This window comes from Telopea speciosissima, chromosome 7 (genome assembly GCF_018873765.1).
Source record: "Telopea speciosissima isolate NSW1024214 ecotype Mountain lineage chromosome 7, Tspe_v1, whole genome shotgun sequence".
Taxonomy (NCBI): Eukaryota; Viridiplantae; Streptophyta; class Magnoliopsida; order Proteales; family Proteaceae; genus Telopea; species Telopea speciosissima.
This window is the reverse complement of record NC_057922.1, coordinates 26,355,775-26,376,274: the sequence shown is the minus strand read 5'-3', so window position 1 is coordinate 26,376,274 and position 20,500 is coordinate 26,355,775. Positions and strand designations below refer to the sequence as shown.

Below are 20,500 nucleotides of genomic sequence, written 5' to 3'. Positions count from 1 at the left end.
TCATTTCTGAGCCAAAAAAGCTTATTGTCCATGCCAAATGGTTATTGCAGTGATGATTCATTGACGATGACGGACTTCAAATTTATCAAATATTGTTCATCTCTTCAGCTTAAAATGTTGAATCATGTACCATCTTCCTTATCTTCTAAAATATAATTGTGAACCAGATTTTATACAAAGGGAAAGTTCTGAATTTCTTGCTTCTTTCCTCCACGGATTGTGTAGCAGCCAGTTATCCAATATACAAATTTCTAAGCTAACTTATAGCTCCACCCATCTCAGTTTACTGTCCAAGTCAACCAACACATTGTAGATATCTACACTTCTTGGGTGAAACTTATCTCCTGCAACAAACTCATGAATTTCACCATCAACCTCTATCCAACTTAAGCCAGGGACCTTCTTAACTCCCCTATCTGCCATTACCCTCCTTGCTCTACCAAAATCCTCCCATCTTCCAATACCTGCATATAGATTAGAAAGAAGAACATAACCACCTCCAAAGTCTGGCATAACCTCAACTAGATTTTGTGCAGCAATTTCTCCAATCTCAATATTTCTGTGGTTCCTGCATGCAGACAGCAAAGATCCCCATAACACCGGCCCAGGTCTAATAGGCATGTTCTCTATAAGCTCTTTTGCTTCTCTGAGAAGACCTGAGCGACCGAGTAAGTCAACAATGCAACCATAATGTTGTATCGTAGGCTCAATATTGTATGTTCTTCTCATGAGGTTGAAATTCTCTAAGCCTACTTTGACCAGACCTCCATGGCTGCAAGCACTCAAAACACCTATGAATGTTACATAATTAGGCTTCACCCCAGAACTCAGCATTTGTGAGAACAGCTTCAGAGCATCCTCAGCAAGTCCATGGACTGCAAACCCAACAATTAGTGATGTCCAATGTCCGACATTTTTATTAAGGATGCCCATAAAGACTCGCAAGGCGCCATAGATGCTTCCACATTTGGAATACATATCAACTAGCGACGCCCCAAGGGCACTAGTAAGTGCAAACTCATGCCGAATTACATATCCATGGACCAACTTGCCTAGACGGAGCAGACCCAGATCAGAAATAGCCGAGATGGCACTGACCAAAGTAGATTCATCTGGACTAATCTCTGTTACCTTCAACTCAACAAGAAGGTCAAGGGCCTCATAGGGAAATGAATGTCGAGCATACCCAGCAATCATTGTATTCCAAGACACAAGGTTTCTCTGAGGCATCTCATAGAATAGTCTATAAGCCGAACCAAGGTCCCCTGATTTCACTAACCCATCAATCATGGAATTCCAAGTCACAATATTCCGTTCTGACATTCCTTCAAACACTCTCTGGGCACTATTGATCTTCCCACATCGACCATACATGTGAATTATAGAATTCAGCACAAATTCGTCAGATACGAAGTTGGTTTTCAAAACTAAGCTATGTATCTGTTCACCTTCTTCAATGGAACCCAACTGGGCACACGATTTGAGGACAAAAGGGAAGGTAAACTTGTCGGGAACGATTGGAGAAGGGTCGCAGAGCATCCAGTAGAACAACAACAAGGCCTCTTCGGATTGATCAACTTGGGTCTGAGCTCTGATAAGGGTATTGTAGACAAATGTAGAGGAATAATGGGTTTGGTCGAAGACGGAAAGAGCATAATTAACGTCTTCTGATTTGGGAGAAGAATAATGGAAAATGGAGCAACAGGATTCAACGATTCTGCTGGCCACTAATGGCTCGTAATAAAAGAAACCGGTTTTAACGGCAAGGGCGTGGAGCTGTTGGATTTCTCTGGTTGATTTGCAGCCGTTGAGAAGAGAGAGAGCCGTCGGTAGAGGTGGAAACGACGATAGAGAACTGATCCATGGAAGGGTACTCTTGAGGATCATATCCCTCTCCCTCTCCCAGTAACGAACTCAGTGCCTTGCCTAACTTAGTTCTAACCCCAACCCGAGTTTCAAACTTTCATCAGCCTATCGAATTTTTATCGTATGCAGTTATTGCACGGTGCAGTACTACATCGTACTGCACCGCCGCACGATGCAAGCTAGCTCTACTGCTCTAGAGATTGGACTCTGCACTCTGTAGTCTATCAGTCTAGAGTCTCAAAGCCTCCCACACCGCCACACCTCACTACCTGAGGGGTTTTACTTGGATCTTCCAGCTATGAACCATCCAATCCAATCAATATTATTGATTGCTGTTTCGACGCTCAATCTAAGCAGCAAGATGAGCAGCAGTAATTATTTATAATCATTAATAATCTTTGTAGAACAATTCGGATCTTCTACTGCTAAGCTGCCCCTTCTTACCGTACTGTGCAGATACAGTTAGATGAAAAATGACCGCCTTACCCTTAAATAGAGGATCTGGATCCCTTTGTAGAATGAGTTTTTTTGATAAATTTGTTTTGGAGAGCACAGGGACCACATGTGCACGACAACTAATGACATCGCGCATTGGCATATCGAGGGCGGGATTTTCACCTTCCATGGGGTGGGGCGGTCATTTTACTCCCACTATGTCTGGGCATGGCGTGCCCCACGAACATTTTCCCATTTATTTTTCATAAAACAAAATAAGAGAAAGAATGCTAGCATACACTATGTAGCATTAGATGTCAAAAAAAAGGGAAAAAGAACTCTGCCTGGGAGTGTGGCCTACCAGCACTCCCATGATTCTATCTCTCTCCTACCCAAATGAAAAGACATCTTTGCCCTCTTGTTTTGAGGAGGAAAGAGATAGACATGTGGAAGCGCTAGCGTAGGCCACACTCCTAGACAGAAAACTATTTCCCAAAAAAAAAATAGTTTAAACTACGATCTAGTTTTCAAAGTAAGTTAAAAAAATGATTGTGATTGACACTAACTCTTACCCCTTATTGTTTAAAGTCTCAAATCTCTAGTCCAATTGGAGGGTCAGATCGTCTAGATGAAGAAATTTCATGAGTTGAGAAAAAATGGATCTTCTAAAATAAGATAGAAATTTTTCATCATCTAGGAAAAAGAGAGAATCTCTTCATCTGCAGTGATTTGACAATGTCATTAGACTCTTGAAGCAGTGAATCTCATCATTAACTCTTGCACCTTATTGTAGAAGATCTAAATTTTTTTTGGGGAAAGTTTCCATACCACACAGCCGTGTATGTGAGAGGGTCTCTCACAAAGAGTTGGAAAAGTCATAAATCCCCACCCATTAATTAATGCCTTGAAACTCCTACCCTCTCACATATACGGTTTACACGACCGTGTATGAAAACTCTCTCTATTTTTTTTTTATTGAATTAGATCCTATAAATTAAGAGTTTTCTCTCCTCACACATGGATGAAGGAAACCTTGATCCTTAAACAATTACAATAACTTCTACTAAAAAAAAACAAAAAAACAATTACAATAACATTCAATATCAAATAATAATAAAACAAAGGAAAAAAGAATGTTGTCTGGTCGTGTGGTTCATGCATTCAAACACAGGAGTGTGTGAAATTACCTTCCCGCCCCATATGAAATCAAACCACCCATCCATGTTGATGCCCCTGGACATGCTCTCATTGGCCCTGATACTGGTGCAAAAGATATACAACCAAGTAGCGATCTCTAAAATAATAAATTCCCTAGCTAACGACAAGTCTTTTTTAACTTTGGGGTTTTTCTTATGGACACCCGTCAAATAATTTATAACCTTGCTTTTTTGCCTTTTTGTATGACAGAAATTTATTCCAATGAAGATAATAATGTCATTTCACATGCATACTTGAAAAATGAGCTTAACAATGACAAATTTTGATAACGACATAATGTGCATGCTTTCGACTTATTTTTGAAAGGGGTTAATCTATTTGTAACCAATCTGATTACAACATACTATTGTTATCGAGCTAATTCTCTCTCTCTCTCTCTCTCTCTCTCTCTCTCTCTCTCTCTCTCTCTCTCTCTCTCTCTCTCTCTGATAAGAAGACAATTAATTTGAGTTGCAATAGCAATCTCGGTTGTATATTTCCATTGATCTATGGAGTGTAATATATACAAGAGATAAAATCAATCTAATCCTATAACTATTCCTATATACAAGGAAACAAATAAATACAAGAATAAAAAGGATAAATACAAGGAAATATAGATGGTAATGCACATTTGGAGCTAAGATTTCCATGACCCCATGAGGTGTCATGCTAAGACTCTCGCTCAAGTTGGAGCGTGGAGATTCCGAACGCCCAACTTGGATAATAGAAGACGAAACTGATCGCAGCCAAGCGGTTTGGTAAATAAATCTACCAATTGTGTGCTGGTGGTAATCTTCATGGGCTTGATGAGACCCGGTTGGAATTTCTCACGAATAAAGTGGCAGTCAATTTCTATGTGTTTTGTACGCTCATGGAAGACGAGGTTGACCGCAATCTGTAGAGCTGCTTGGTTGTCACAATATAAAGGCACAGGTGCCGTGGGTGGGATACCCAAATTGCAGAGAAGAGAACTCAGCCAAGTAAGCTCACAAGTAGCCACTGCCATGGCTCGGTATTCTACCTCGGCCGAAGATCGAGAGATGGTGTGCTGCTTCTTGGTCTTCCATGGGATTAAACTGTCGCCCAAAAAAATGCAATGGTGGAGCGCCGAGTCATGGGGTAGCTAGCCCAGTCAAAGTCGTAATATGCGCATAACTCAAGTGTAGAATTACAAGAGAAGTGAAGACCTTGCCCAATAGTAGCCTTCAGGTATCGAAGAAGCTGATGGGTGGCATCAAGATGGGTCTGCCGGGGTTGATGCATGAATTGACTCAGGATGTTCACGGCATGGGTGATATCGGGGAGGGTAACTGTTAAATAGATCAAACGACCCACCAATCGCCGATAAGAGGATGGATCGAAAAGAAGAGTACCCAACTCATTGTCAAGCTTTAAATTATGTTCTGTGGGAGTGTCCATAGGGTGGGTACCAAGAAGACACAATCTTTCAAAATGTCAAGTGTATATTTGCGTTGATTGAGGGTGAGGCCATTGGCTGAACGGGCAACCTCAATGCCAAGAAAGCTCTTGAGGGTGCCAAGATCTTTAATGTGAAAATGGGCATATAACATAGCCTTGACTTCCTCAATCAAGCTGATTTCCGACCCTGTAATAACTAAATCAGCAACATAGAGGATGACGAACACCGAAGCCGCACCACGATTGAGATAAAATAAAGAATGGTCGGACTTAGAGTGACGAAATCCAAAATCGCAGAGGGCAGCGGAGAGTTTAGAGTACCATTGACGAGAGGCATGCTTGAGCCCATAAAGTGATTTATGTAGGCGGCAAACCAAGGTCTCCCCCTTTCGCCGATGACCCGGAGGGGGCAGCATATAAACTTCTTCATCAAGATCACCCTGAAGAAAGGCATTATGAACATCCATTTGTTGAAGGGACCAACCACGAACAGTGGCAATTGCTAAAAGAACACGCACAGTGACTAACTTGGCCACCGGTGCAAAGGTGTTATGAAAGTCGATGCCTTCGACTTGTGTGTAGCCCTTAGCTACCAAGCACGCTTTGTAGCGCTCAACTGATCCATCGGAATTTCTCTTAATTTTATAAACCCATTTGGAGCCAATAGCCTTCTTGCCAGTAGGTAAAGGGACAATAGACCAAGTCTGATTCCGAGTCAGTGCCTCAATTTTTGATTTCAATGCATCACGCTAGGCTTGGTGCCGCATAGCCTCAGTAAAGGTAGATGGTTCTGTATCACTGGTTAAGGAGGTAAGAAAAGCCAAATGGGAAGGGGTAAATCTGGAATAATTTAAAAATGCAGAAAGAGGGTAAAGTGTACCTGAATCAACGTTTGACGAAGATTGTTGAGACAAGGTAAGCAAACACTCATAGTCCTCCAATCGTCATGGAGGCTGGTGAGTACGTAAGGAGCGTCGAAGAGGGACCTCAACAGGAGCGGGCAGTGGGGAAACGGGTAAAGGAGTTTCATTAGGAGTAGGGGTAGGTGGGGTAACGGGTTCAGTGGGGGTATTGGGAACCGGCCCTGGAGCAGGTTCAGGGGGTTGAAATGGAGCAGGCTCGGAATCGAGTTGGGTTATGGGGAGGGGTAGAACCGGGGAACCCGGAATGGGGTGTTGTGAAATGGAAAAAGGAAAAATATGTTCGTGGAAGGATATAAGACATAAAATCAATGGAGTGTAATATATACAAGAGATAAAATCAATCTAATCCTATAACTATTCCTATATACAAGGAAACAAATAAATACAAGAATAGAAAGGATAAATACAAGGAGATATAGATGGTAATGCACAGTTGGATAAGATTCCCATGACCCCATGATGTGTCATGCTAAGACTCTCTCTCTCTCTCTCTCTCACTCAGTGGCTGACTGCCTTTCCCAACCCAACCCACACCTTCTCCCTATATGCAACACCCTCTCTCCCCTCGTCGTTACTACTGCAAGCATCCAACCCTTCCTTCTCACAAGCCACCCCGCCCTATGCCACTCAGCCCCACCCTACCCGCCACCACCACCCTTGCAACTAATCCCTTAACCGAACCCCACTGCAACCTCACAACCCCTCTCCTAAATTTCAACAGCCCCCACCCTACCCCACTTGCCCCTACACGCAACATACCCAATCCTTGTCCTTGCATATAGCACACCCCTACCTCTGCATGAAACACACAACGCTCATCTCTCCCCTACCCTCAACTAGACACATCCCCTCCCCACTGCAACTCCGCCCCCAACAATGCAACCACCCCCATCCCCTACTTCCCCACACATGCAACCACCCAAACCTGTGCCCATCCCTGCCATCTACTGCCACAACTCCTAACCCATGGCCCCATCTGGAACCCTAGAAACCCCTGCAGTATTCCCACAAACTTGAAAAGAAAATAATAATAATATGGATAGAGAGAGAGCTCCTCACCACCTGCAACTACTCTTTCCCCAACCCAGCATAACCCCTGCAATATCCCCACCCGCCCTGAACCTCAACATCCCTACAACCCCTGCAACCTCCCCACTCGTCTTCCCACCCAAACAATTAAACAACTTTGACGACAACATGGCTAAGGGCTTAGACGACGAGGAGACAACCTCTTGTGTTGTTGTTCAAACCTTCCAAAAAAAACCCTGCTGACTTCAGGAAAATTATCGCTCCCAGTACTGGGGGCGGTCCTGTGCGCACAGTGGGCCCCCCACAGTGCACACATGGATCGTGCTGCGCTGCACGATGCACATAGGACCCCCCAGTACTGGGGGCGATAAAGATCCGCTGACTTCATGGGTCTCATTAGCGATGATAGTAGCGGCAGTCGTCTGCTCACTCAAAACATACTAGTATGACTGACTTTTGGGGGAAACTAGATTGTGGGCTCAAGACCTGCAAGTTCAAAGAGGTTAAGCCTTCACTCAGCAAAATGGTTGATGTTGCCAAGTTCCTCAACAACCTATTTGGTAGTTGAAATTGCAAAGTTTAATCAAGGGTGTTCGTTCTCTGTTGCAAGGAAGAGGGAGGGGAGGGGGAAGGGGAGTTGAAGCCAGAGCCTAAGGAGAAGGGGATGGGTGTGGCCGGATTGTCTTAGAGTGCCGACGACAAAAATCGAGAGGAAAGGAAGTAGTGGGAGTAGAGAGAAGAAAATCGAATCAAGAAGAAGAGTGGAGAGACAAGTCACATTATACAGAGGGTAAAATAGTCTAGTCACAAATTTTGGTAATCTTGATTACAAACAAATGAACCCTTTTGAAAACTTTTTTATGCTCGTATATTTTAAACAACTCTTTTATACTCTTATATTAAAAACATGGGAAATAGTTTTTTGTCCTCGAGTGTGGCCTACGCCAACACTTCCATGTATTTATCTCTCTCCTCCTCCAAAGAAGGAGGCATAGATGTCTTTTCATATAGGGGAGAAAAGAGATGGACTCATGAGAGTGTTGCTGGGACTTGGCTCCTATCAATCCGGGCAGCAGTGCTGTGCAGCACCTGAGATGAGGCGATGCAAATTGACTGCCTTACCCCTGCTCTGGCAAGGCGTTTGGGCAGGGGTAAGGCGGTCAATATGCACCACCTCATCTTAGGTTCTGCAGCCCGGATTGATAGAATCTTTTTGGATCCTGTTGGTGTGGGTTACAATCTCAGACAAAATTCTTTTTCCCACAAAAATATTTTGAGAGGTCAATAGAAAGTGTGAAGTTCTAAATTCACCTATTGTTACCTGGTTCATATTTCTACGATGTATTCTCACATTTGCTAAACTTTATAGATCTCTCTCCTCCACATAATTCCTACATCAAGTACAGCAGAATATCCGTGAAATCCCTAAGTTGACGTGTGTGGAAAGGAAAAGGCCATTGTCTACTTATAAAAAAGAATAAAAGAAAAAGAGGAAATGGCCAATTGGCCATTGCCCCGACCTTACCTAACTCTCCTGTCCCCACCGGATAATATTTCAAAAAAAAGATCTTTTCTCCCATAATTACAATTCCTGTTAGCAGTTTCTTCTCCACTTGCCGTAAGAAAGACTTCAAAAGCCAACCCGTAACCGAAAAGCACTGGTTAAGCTCTCCAGGCAAAATAGGCGTTTCTGCAGTTCTAGGGTTTATTAAAACCCATCGGAAGGAAACCCACCTAATTTTAAACAGACCCAATTTCGCTTTGGCTGGTTCAGGATGACCATGACGCAATTTGCAATGGTAAGGCACCCATTCTCCTTCCCCTTCTTTTTTTTATTTTTATTTTTATTTTTTTTGCGTGTTGGAATATGCACTAAATACCAGTTGACACTGTTATCCATGATGGGCTTTTGAGATTTTGGATATATTTATGTCATGGAGAAGTCAAAATCACAAGTTCTTCAAATATAATGGGAGAATGTAATTTATTTGTTCTCTTCACCCAAAAAAGATGTCTTTTTTATTTGTTTATGCTTTTTCTTGGATTTAATGGATTCCTGTAGAGATTTGAACATGTTGAAAGTATTTACTGAAAGGGTATATTCCTAAAGATTTGATGGCTTATCGATGCCAATTTTGAAGTAATGCACGGTGACAATGCTTAAAGCCCTAGGAAAGTTCGAAGCTTGATTAAAATTTTAGTTTGAATTTTGCTGTCACTAAGAAGAAAATTTGAAAGCTTGGCGGTGGCATTTTTGATGTTATGCTGCTCCCTGTTATCTGTTCTCTCATGTGCCTGGGAATCTGATCTACAAATTCCCAGCCATTGAGGAATTCTGTAAAAACTTTAGTATTAAGTTCTGGCTAACCTTTCCGGTTCTTTACCTTTAAATTTTCATACCTCAAATGATAATACATCATCTATCCAGTGTCTTTTGGGTTTATCTATTGCTTGTTCCAGTAGCAGTTTGCACACATTGAAAGAACCGTATGAATTACTTGATTTAATCTTTATCCTATGAGTTAATTAAGAGTTCTGTCTGACATATACAAACATCATGTCTAGTTACTTCAATGTGTTATGTTATATTGTAATCATATTGCTTATGATAATGTCTAATCTGGTCATGTGCATGCACTTTAAGATGTGCAGACAACAACAAATGTGGTCGGCGACATGGGTCCTTGCGGTCCAATCAGCTCTATTTGAAGTCATATATGATACAAGTCCTAACCTATGGCATATCTTTCTTCACCATTTCTCTTATGGTTAATTTAGTCATACCCCTGGTTTTTTAGTTCTTTCAATCTCAATCAAATCACTCCTCCGTACTGGAGCATCCCAAGGCCTCTGTTGCACATGAGCATGCCACCTTAAACAACTTTCTCGTAGCTTATCCGGTATCGGAGCTATTCCCAAATTAGCTTTAATATGTTCATTCCTTACCTTATCCTTCCTAGTTTTGCCACACTTCCATCATCACATCCTCTTCTCCACTACATTTAATTTATCTATTTGACACTTCTTAACTACCCAACATTCCACACCATACATCATAGCCGGTCATATGACAATCTTATAAAATTTTCCTTTAAGCTTTAAAGAAAATACGCCGATCACACAACTTCGAATGTACCTCTCCATTTCATTCATCCTATTTTAATTCTATGAGCAACGACGTCCACTATAGCACTTTTTTTTTTTATTATTTATGATTGAGCCTAGATACCTAAAATAATCACTTTGTGGAATCTCACTCTCATCAATATTCACCACCTCATTAACCATCCTATTAAGGTTACAAACCATATACTCCGTCTTTGTTTTACTTATCTTAAAACCGTTTGATTACAATGTTGATCTCCATAACTCCAACTTTGCGTTAATCCCTGCCTTTGTCTCATCCACCAAAACAATGTCATCAACAAAAAACATACATCAAGGAACCTCATATTTGATGTCTTTGGTTAAATCATCCATGATAAGCGCAAACAAATAAGGGCTGAAGGCTGATCCTTGATGTAACACAATTGTAATTGGCAATAAATCTTAATTTTCTTTTCTTACTTTTGGTTCGTAGTTTCTTTTACCATTTTATTTGTTTGTTTCGACACAAAATGTTAATTTGTTTGCAGGTTGAGGAGCTGGCGTTTCTTGTCAAAGACAATCTTCCTTGCAAGCATCTTGTTCTCTCCATGGAAGAAGCTTTGGTTAATTTTCTTCAGGATGACACAAGGTAACTTTGTAATCATAGTTGTCACAACATCTAGGCAATCCAAGACATTGGAGGGGACCTGGACACAAGGTGATACCAACAAGGTGCCTGGACACCTAGGTAGTGCCTTGACCACAACTATGTTTGTAATAAAAGTTGGATTGATTTTTTCTTCCTTGGTCGCCTTGGACGCCTTGGGTGCCTTGGCGCCATGGCGGTGTCACCTTGCTTTTTAACAACCTAAAATGCCATGGTCGCCTTCTTGCCTTGATAACTATGCCACTGAGACAAACAATGCCCTTAATGGTACATCAAAGTGTGTTGGTTTGAGGTTGTGACTTGGGCTCTCAACAAACAAATTGTCCTATTCTGAGGACATAAAATGACAGTGTTGATGAATTACAAAGGGGATGGGAATGGTGCAGGGGTTGAGGGTCTTTTAGATCAACAATTTTTATCTTATTCAATGGAATCCTCCTTTTTTTGTATGTTTTATCTATTGATTTATGTATTTTTTTATAGTGAGAATATTCATTAGAAAAACAGAATGAGGAACCAGATTCATCCAAAAATTGCTCTCACTATAAGACTTCACATTATAAACAAAATGGACTTAGCTCTTTGTACAAACTATCCTTTGAGGAAGCTTCTGACATCACAAAATTATTTTGTGGCTTAGTTCACCATATAATGTTGAAAATATAAGGTTCTAGAATCCTTGTAAAAAAGGGTTTGGCTAGGGTTTTTTTGGGGTGCCAGCTGCTGACCTGATGCACCAACCCTCATCCTTTATCCGGGAGTGGGACCAGCAGCAAAACACTTGCCACAAAATAATTTTAGAACTGATTTGGGGGTAGCTCCGATACATGATAAACTACGAGCAAGTTGTTTGATGTGGCATGGCCATGTTCAACGGAGGCCTTTAGATGCTCCAGTATGGAGGAGTTTGATTCAGATTGAAGGGGCTAAAAGAGCCAGGGGCAGACCTAAAATGACTTTGGGAGAAGTGGTGAGCAAAGACATGCATAGCTTATGCCTTGTATCAAGTATGACCTCGAGCAGAGCTGATTCGAGGATAAAGATCCATGTAGCCGACCTTATTTAGTTGGGATAACACTGAGTTGTTGTAGTTCACCTTATAATAGATCTCGCTACCATAGATAAGTTCTGAGGCCAATTTCTAACATCACTTTGTCATCAAAGATGTGCCTGATACTTTCTCTCCAATTGCACCACAAGATACCATATGGGATCAGTCTCCATGGCTCCTTGGCTTTAAGATTTAGATCTAAATGTGGCCAGCTAGAAAAAATCATTTTAAGCTTAAGAAGGGGAATTCAATCCTTTCCTAATATACCAACAAAGTATATCAAAGAAATAAATAAATGTGTGCGAGAGAGAGAGAGAAGCACATTTAAATTCAATGTTAGCATGCCTTCCATTGTGACCACAATCAAGTAGAAGCTGTGAATGCACGAACACTTCATGTCTATGTGCTGTAAGTTGGAGCTGATGGTCTTCAGTCAAGCTTGTGCTTACGGCTTGTTTCTGGAATAACTGAAGACTTTAGTGTCATAACTTCTTGTCAAAGGTCCTTGCCAGCATTGCTGCTGTTAATGGTGGAAATCAATACTGAGAAGAGAAGGGGAAAAAAGAGAAACTCAAAAACCCGTTGTTGGATTGGGAAAGCATTCTAGGCACCTTGTTGTTATTCTCTATCATGCATTGACAACTTTTTCCTTCTCTGTCCTAGTGCCCTTGAACTAACCAGATCCCTCCCGTCTCTGTACCAGTACCCGGGATCCTTATGTGACGCCTAGGCATGCACCAGGGTGCCTGGCCATCGACTAGGATTGCTAGCTGAATACATTGAGCAGAAGCCATAGAAAGGTGAAAAATCAAAGCCAATTCACCTTTATGATTTCTAATTAATCCCCCACTGCTTCAATTTCTGGCTATTCATCTGTATGATTTCACTTGTGCCTAAAGCACATGAATATGGTTTCAGTTCTCTAAGCCATTGATCTTTTGTCTTGCTTGGTAAAAAACAAATCTTTAATCAGTAAGAACCTCTTAAATACTTCCTGTTGATTTCTTCGAAAGGACTGCTGTATTGATACAAGCTACAAGCTGTATGATTTCACTTGTGCCTAAAGCACATGAATATGACATTAGTTCTCTAAGCAGTTTATCTTTCGTCTTGCTTGGTAAAAAACTCAATAGTTACTTTAGACAAATCCCTAGAATATCTTTAGTCAATAAGAAACACTTAAAGACTTCCTGTTGATTTCTTGGAAAAGACTATTATATTGACGCAAGCTGTAATGTTTTGGAGGGCCAAAAATGATGCAATATTGGTACATCGATGGGGTTCCAAATCGGGTCTGAATTTGGGCCATATTCTGGGTTTATTCGAGCCCATCGATCCAGCATGATCAAACCAGTATTCTGCCCATATAACATGGATCGACCAGCAGCCTTTTTTGGGGGATATCAACCAGCATTAAAGAAAGAATTATTTTCCAGATTTATTTGGCTCTCAACTTCCTGATTTAAGGAGGAGATAATTTTCAGATTTCGTTAGCTGTGGGAGATCTTTTTGGGGAAGAAATAGCTTGCGGTAAAAGAACTTATGTCAATGAGACAGAAGTCCTCTTTATTATAATAGAGCTTATGAAGTACAAGGTGCAATTATACCCTTAGGGCAACACCAACTAAACCCTAATGGACAAGTATACTCTTGTACCCATATTACAACAGAATATCATGCCAAGAGCTCTTGGACATATAAACACCCAATTTTAGATTTTCAATCCATCAATGCAGCATCAGTTCCTTGATCCTTGAATTTTTTGTTTGTTGACATCTTGTATGTTCTCCATGAAGTTTTCGATTTTGTCATTTGGGTAAGGTGAGATGCTTAGAGTTATAGAATTGTGATACTTTTTGTTTTTGTTTTTCCACTTTCTTTTTCTTCTTCTTTTTTTTTTTTTGGGGGGGGGGGGGTGGTGGGGGTGGGGAAGGGGATCTTATTCAGAAATTGGGAAATCTGAAGTATAATTATGTTTAATATATGTTACCGCCGTGTTGGTTGCAGCACAGATGGGATCCTGGAACTGGAACCTATGAATCCATACAACCGCCTTCTCTTGCATCGCCTAGCGGATATTTTTGGGTATGCTGCCTCTGATACCTGCTTGAGGATGATCTATTTTCTTGTTCAAGTGTTCTTTTTAAGTGGGTTCAAGGGTGGGGTAGTTTTAGTTGATTTCTATATCCGCAACAACATTTTTCCCACTTAATAGTCTTTCTGTTGTTTTTCCTTCTAACAATTCTTACAATTATTTTGTATCATAGGTTTGCCCATGAATCTGTTGGTGAAGGAGATGATCGCCATCTAGTTTTGGAACGATGCCCAGAGTCATCAATGTGCGTTGAGTTACAAAAGGCCCTTACATGGGGCTCTTTCATTTTAATATTCTCTATATTTTATGTTAGCCAACCAATTTTATTGTTTAACCTTTTGATGGATGTACATCCTTGCATGGTTTTGCTTTATCTTAGGAATTCTCATTGTGTAGTTACCAAGCTCTCTTACCTTACTCTTGCATTGCATAGTTGTACCTTACAGTCATAGTAATGTAGGTCAGTTTCCATGTGATCCAAGAACTGTAGTTGTCAAGGCATCGCCAAGGTACTGCCTAGGTACCTTGTTGTTTTCGCCTTGACGTCCAGGCCCTCTCCAACGCCTTGGTCTCCTAGACGCCATGACAACTATGCCAAGAACCCTAATTCAACATGTCATTTCAAATTTTGTAAAAAAAATCTCAAATTTCAATAGAAGTAATTTCATAGGAGTAACACTCTTAAAAAATAGAATATGGACAAATAAACCCTAGATATTTTCGATGTTCCCATCCTCAAACCTCAATGTAGATTCTCCAACAACTTCCTACTCCTCGTCAAGTCCCAAATCTTATTGAGATGTGCGTTATCCCTGACCTTGTGGACATTCAAGAGCTGATCATGCGTGAACATGAGGATCAAATTAAATCAGCCTTATCGCCCCAATAAGCAATGGATGCCAATGAGACAATGTTGATAGGGGAGTGCCTCACATTCGCATTTTGTCTCTGATGTGTTAGTCATGGATATGGCTGCAGCTGGTTTTTACCGAGCATGAAAGGGACCTTAGCACTATCTTCCTTTAATCAGGGATGTTTCTTGTCTCTGCTCACTCTGTCCATTTCTTTGGTTTCCTCATTTTTTCTTCTTCATGGCATTTTTGGTGTTTCTTTTCTTTGCTTCTGCTAGCTTTTTGAACCAGAGATTGGTTGTAGAAATCGTAACCCCAAGAATCTCTCTTGTTGGCTGTTTCTGTTTTCTTAGATTTGATTTTGTTTGATTTTGGAGGGTTCATATAGTTTATTATTGGAAGGTCCATGTTATGATTTAGTGGGTAGATTAACTGGTGAATGGACTCGGATTGAGGTAGTACTGGTAGTGTATCCTGGAATTTGCTGGTGAGATTATAGGAAGACTTTATGGTTAAGTTCCTGGATTTATAAGTGGAGAGTGTGGCAGGGTTTTAGATTCAGTGGTACTAGAGTTTTGACATGAGAAACAAGAAATTTTAAAGCAAATAGATAATCATAGTCTCACAGACATTCTGAGGTATGAATGTTAGAACCATAGCAAGGGAAGCTTCATAAGAAGTACATAGAAACAGAGGAGTTAAAATGCAGTATCCTTCTAAATTGCAAAAAAATCAAGCAAATGAGGGCTATAACTTAGGCTGGAGAAGATATTACTGATCCTTAATAGATCAGGCCATAAGTAATGTAGTTCTAGATTGGTAGGAGACCAACTAGAAGCCAGCAAACCAGGATCTGATATGAACAGGTAGTTTGGCTAGGTCAAAATAGGTGTTTTTGGTGAAATTATGGTTAGGGTTTGATGTGTGGGTTATGTCAAGTTGAGGTAGGACAGTCTATCAGTGAAGGTCCTGAGATGTTTTGATGGATGGAAGTGTGTAAACTTGAATAAGCAGCAAGTTAGGGTTAGGGTTTCGGGTTTTTGAAAAGAGGAAAATATGGATTTCTAGGGTTTGGCTGGACAGAAGTTAACCAAGTTTGAATGGTTTTCTTAGGAGGGTTTGAGGGATAAGCGGTCAGATTTGTAGATTGTTCTGACGGTTGGTTTGGGCTGTGTAGAAATTAGGGTTTTGGGCTTTGATTTAAGATGGGGGGAATTAGGGTTTCAGTGGTTGGGATGGGCAGCAAGGGAGATCGAGTTCTCCTTATGGGCTTGGGGTGTTGTGGTTGAAGTTTGATGAAGTTCTGATGGCTGGTTTGGTCTGTGGGGAATTTAAGGTATGGGAAAACTGAAAATAATAAAGGGGATAACTAGGGTTGGGGTTGTAGAGGATTAGAAGAAGAAGGATGGGGATGGGGATGTCTCAAACTTACTGTGTTGCAGATTACTCTTGGAAGCAGCTTGTTTGAGGATGAAACTTGAATAAAAATTGGATCTTTAGCTAGAATTTCAATGAAATCCTCAAGTAACTTGAAGGAGAGCTTCAAAAGAACCACCTGGACTTCACACTACAAAGTGTCGATTAGATCAAACACCAATCCCACCAGCTTTGATCAAACACAAAGCAATTCTTCGAAGTAGAAACATAGTTGCAGAGCAGCAATAGCAGATTTTCAAAAATTCAGAGGTGATAATAACCACCCCACCGAATTGTTTTATTTATGGTGGCCATAGGCCATATTCCTAATCAGCCTAGGAGAGTAAAAGCTCCTAGCCGACTCTAATTACACTTCACAACCTCTCTCAAATTCGGGGTGAGGTATGGACTCAACTTATAATGAAAGCAAATAAAAGAAAGATGACTCAGGTCACTTAATTGAACCACTTGTTCAAACTAGTTTTGGACTGGTTCAATTTAAAACACTAAAACATGAAAATAAAATAAGTATAGAGCTAATCCCTTATGCAACCTATGTATCCATACTTTAGGTCCATAAAAGTGACCTATTACATTGAAAACCCATGGGACCAAAGGCTCAACATGTATAGAACCCAACCCTAGATTTATTCCTAATAAAACAAGCCTATTTTGGTGATGAATCTGCATCAATAAGATTGGATAATAAACTTAATTAAAAAAAGATGATTCAAACTTACAATATTCTAAAACCATCAATATAGCAAAGCTAGTTGCATCACTAGTTGGAAATTAAAGATTCTAAAGCCTGAATAACAGATTGATTGAATTTTTTGACAGTTACAGTGTCCATTAGATCGTTTTATTACAAGGACTCAGTTTGCACTTAAAAAGTCAAGCATAGCCAGTGTCAATAATAGTAGAAGGGTATTTTCACACTCTACACAAATTATCTTCATGGTTTTAAATATATTCATTTCAGCTACCGATCCAGTTTATGTTTATACCTAGTCCTAATTTAATTATTGGAAACAAGAGAATCTACAATGGTCTTAACTCTTAACATTCCATACGACCACCATCCATAAAAATCCTTAACTACTTAACATCTGAACCCTAAAACCTATATCCTTATCACCCCTATTCTTTAACATGTGAAACTGTAAATCTCAAACCTACGTTGAACCCACCCCAAATCATTCCACAACAACTCAGCCTTTTCCCAACTAAATGGGGTCGGCTACATGGATCCTTGCGAAGACAAAAACAGATAAACATACTAGTAAAAAGAAAATCGCTCAACAACATCGACAAAAACTCAGGAATATCCCACCTAAATGGGGTTGGCTACATGGATCATTGCCCTCCAGTCAGCTCTATTCGAGGCCATACTTGAGACAAGGCCCAAACTATGCATGTCTTTCCTGTTTACTTCTAGGGTCATTTTAGGCCTCCGTTGTTGTTGTTGGTATACCTTTCATTGATGTTATGGTTTAGTTTGTGTAGTCAGATCTTCACTGCAGCAGGAAACCCTAGTTCTTCATTATCTCATCAACTAGGGTTTCAGAAAAACAAATACAGCATTGGTTGCTGTGGACCATAATGGAGAAGCCCAAAGAGGACTCTCAAGATGGAAAGAATATGGTAACCACTGGATCTTAATGCTCTGATACAGCATTTACTAGCTGACATTGGAGATTTGAACAGACTACTCAAATCGTGGGGGTTTATACTGATAAAAACAGCTTACAACTTGGGTCCAATCACCAATGTGAGCTTACAACTTAGGTCCAATCACCAATGACATTAAGTAAAACATTCATCTAATACCTAAAACTCCCCTTACAATTTATCTCCATAACCAAGACTAAGAAGAGAACATATAAAGTGAGAATAAACCAACTACAGCTTAAAGAAACATATAAATGAAAAATTTTCTATTAACTGAAAGACATAGGCCTCAACCATCTTTTTAATTTTTTCTTCCTTTGCATAACATTATTTGTTTGAATTGCAGACCAGCCATCCTTGTTAGTGATATTTTGTGGCAGTATGATGGTTATCAGTCTTCAACAACATCGTGCCAACTACTAAGGCGGGAAGAGACGTTCCCAGGTATATTGTTAATGCCTCTACTGGTAGATAGTGCTAAAAGCTTTAAGAGCCATAATATATAGACATCTTCCCACTTGGAAGTTCCTTACATGTCGTTTTATAAAAGCTGTCCATGTATGAGTATATCCATTAGATGTTGAATGAGGCACTATGAATATCTCATACTAGTAAACGCACCCTCTCCCAAAAAAATAAAAATAAAATACTGGATACAATAATTTAACACGTAAAAATGCCACCAGGCCCATTACCCTCTCCCCTACTCTCAAAATCATTCTATTTAGAGGGATAATTTCCCATTACCTAGGTCTTGTCCATTAAGTATTGCCCCCCTGCAGGAGTCGCACGCAGTTTTTGCTACTTGTGTTGGGTTTGTACGTGTTCAACTTGATAACATATTGTGTTGGATTGGGTTTGGACATTGGTCAACTGACCCGTCCATACGACAATTATATCTATGGCATATGAATATCATTCAAATCCAACAATTATAGTGTGCCAAAACACTTAGAAATTGCCATGTTTGTTTTATTCCGTAGTATGTTAGGTGACAAAATGGTCTGGGTTTCTGCTCTTTTCCTGTCTTACTGATACGAAAAACTAGATTATCCATTTTGTTTGCATGCAAAGCACTGTAAATTTGTATGTGGATGTGGGCTTTTAGTGCTTCAGTACACAGGTGATTTGCATGAAACAGAGTTATTCTTGTAGTACTTCAGCTAGTTTCAACAAAGTGCATTTGAAATACTGTTAAAACACATCTATGTGTATCACTTTACCTGCGTCATAAGGTTTTGCTACCTTTTCTTTTTCAGCATTGAAGAAAAAGCCAGCTTCTCTTCAACTGTCACTGGAGGAGAGAGAAGCAGCTTACCTGGCTGCTCGTGAACGAATCTTTTCAAAAGATGGCAATGAAATAAAGCAATCTGTCTCACAGAAGCCTCGAAACGTTCCTGTGGTTGCTCGCAGGATGATTGCTCATGCACTGGGCCAGAGGATTGATTTATCCAATGATAAGACCACCCTCCTGGGAAGTATAGAAAATGAAAAGCAAACCGAGAAAATTAAAGTCCATAGAAATTCAAGGTCTGAAACTTCTCAAGAGGCCATTCCCCGGTCCAATCAATGTTTGACCTCGAGTAGTACTAGGATGTGTGGTACACCAGTGGGCAGATGCCCGACTAATACTACATCAGAGAATGAAAAGATGATGCAAAAACAGCCAGTTGTTAAACAGTCTGCTAGTGTTAGTGTGCCACAAGCCGGAAACTCTGACAGAGTTGCTTGCCAGGAACATATTAAGCGGGAGCATATGGGAGCTGCAAGGAGGATGTTCGCTCATGCTTTGGGCCTGAATTCAACCAAGGAGAATCCTGGTCTTATGTTGAAGTGCAGCGAATCTAAGCCAACTGATAATGAGTAATGGTTAAAGTTTTGAACCTAATATATGGTCTATGCGTTCTCTTGTTCTCAAAACGCTCGAAGAGAGGAACCAAATGCCCGTGTGAATAGTGCCTTGACTGTTAACTTTATTCATGATATCTCTTACTTCATGGAATGGAAGGATAGGAGAGTAAGCCAGTGTCTTCTTAGATTTTTGGAGGTTTCTCACTCTTCTCAGAACTGTGAATGCCGAGACGTACATGTCCCATGGAAAATGTGAAACTGCATTCTGTGGAAGTTATCAAAAGGGAGCTGGCTGAGAGATTGCATGGAAAAGATGCTCCTTGAACTGAGGTGACTCAGAAAACTATGATGTTGTCGAACTGAAGATTTGAGAGCTGAATTTTCATTAGTTTGTTCTGGTGAGAAGATTGTTCTGGTGCTACATCCTTTATCCAACCTCAGGTTCTCTTAAATTCTGTTGGCATCTTGTTGATAATGGGATACATCTCAACTCACAGAGCTGAACTGGGTCAAATTTGTTCATTGATGTTGGGAGAAATTGATGCTTACATGCTGGTTGTTTCTCTTTCATCACTGGTCGTTTGGATTCTACTTTTTCAGTTGCCCATCTTTAAGGTGATGTACTGGAGTCACATTGGTGGTACATAATAGTAAGGATATGATCACCACATCCTGGTATGGCAGGTAGAAATATAACTGAATTATCTGTGTTCAGAGTCAGAAAATTTCAAGTTGGTATTAGTTATGGACAGGCATGACCAATCCTTGTTTTCTTTTGGTTTATAGAACTTATGGTGAACGAAGCAATGTTTATAATTGATTGTTTCAAAGTAATCATTGAGTACTCATTTATGTCTTGTAATTGTTTAAAATTGCCGGCAAGAAACTCTTAATGTGGTACCTTGTAGTACCTGTGTCGGTTGTTTTGTCAGCGAAGCC

At 40.4% G+C, this 20,500-nt stretch overlaps 2 protein-coding genes across 4 annotated transcripts; one reads left to right on the top strand and one right to left on the bottom strand.

Moving 5' to 3' along the window:
• Positions 1–235: 235 nt before the first annotated feature.
• On the bottom strand, positions 236–1,891 carry LOC122666878 (pentatricopeptide repeat-containing protein At5g48910-like). Its single transcript, XM_043862973.1, has one exon. The coding sequence runs from the start codon at positions 1,885–1,887 to the stop codon at positions 262–264; it is 1,626 nt and encodes a 541-aa protein (XP_043718908.1). The 5' UTR covers positions 1,888–1,891; the 3' UTR covers positions 236–261.
• Positions 1,892–8,407: 6,516 nt separating this feature from the next.
• On the top strand, positions 8,408–20,395 carry LOC122669768. Of its 3 annotated transcripts, XM_043866617.1 has the most exons (6): positions 8,417–8,671; positions 10,508–10,608; positions 13,685–13,762; positions 13,945–14,016; positions 18,057–18,154; positions 18,970–20,395. In XM_043866617.1, exons 1-6 carry the CDS (start codon positions 8,648–8,650, stop codon positions 19,575–19,577), a joined length of 981 nt encoding a protein of 326 aa, XP_043722552.1. In that variant the 5' UTR covers positions 8,417–8,647; the 3' UTR covers positions 19,578–20,395. The 3 variants fall into 3 exon arrangements, with proteins under 3 accessions (XP_043722553.1, XP_043722552.1, XP_043722554.1); XM_043866618.1 differs by lacking the exon at positions 13,945–14,016 and having other exon boundaries at positions 8,408–8,671; XM_043866619.1 differs by lacking the exon at positions 10,508–10,608.
• The last annotated feature ends 105 nt before the right edge of the window (positions 20,396–20,500 follow it).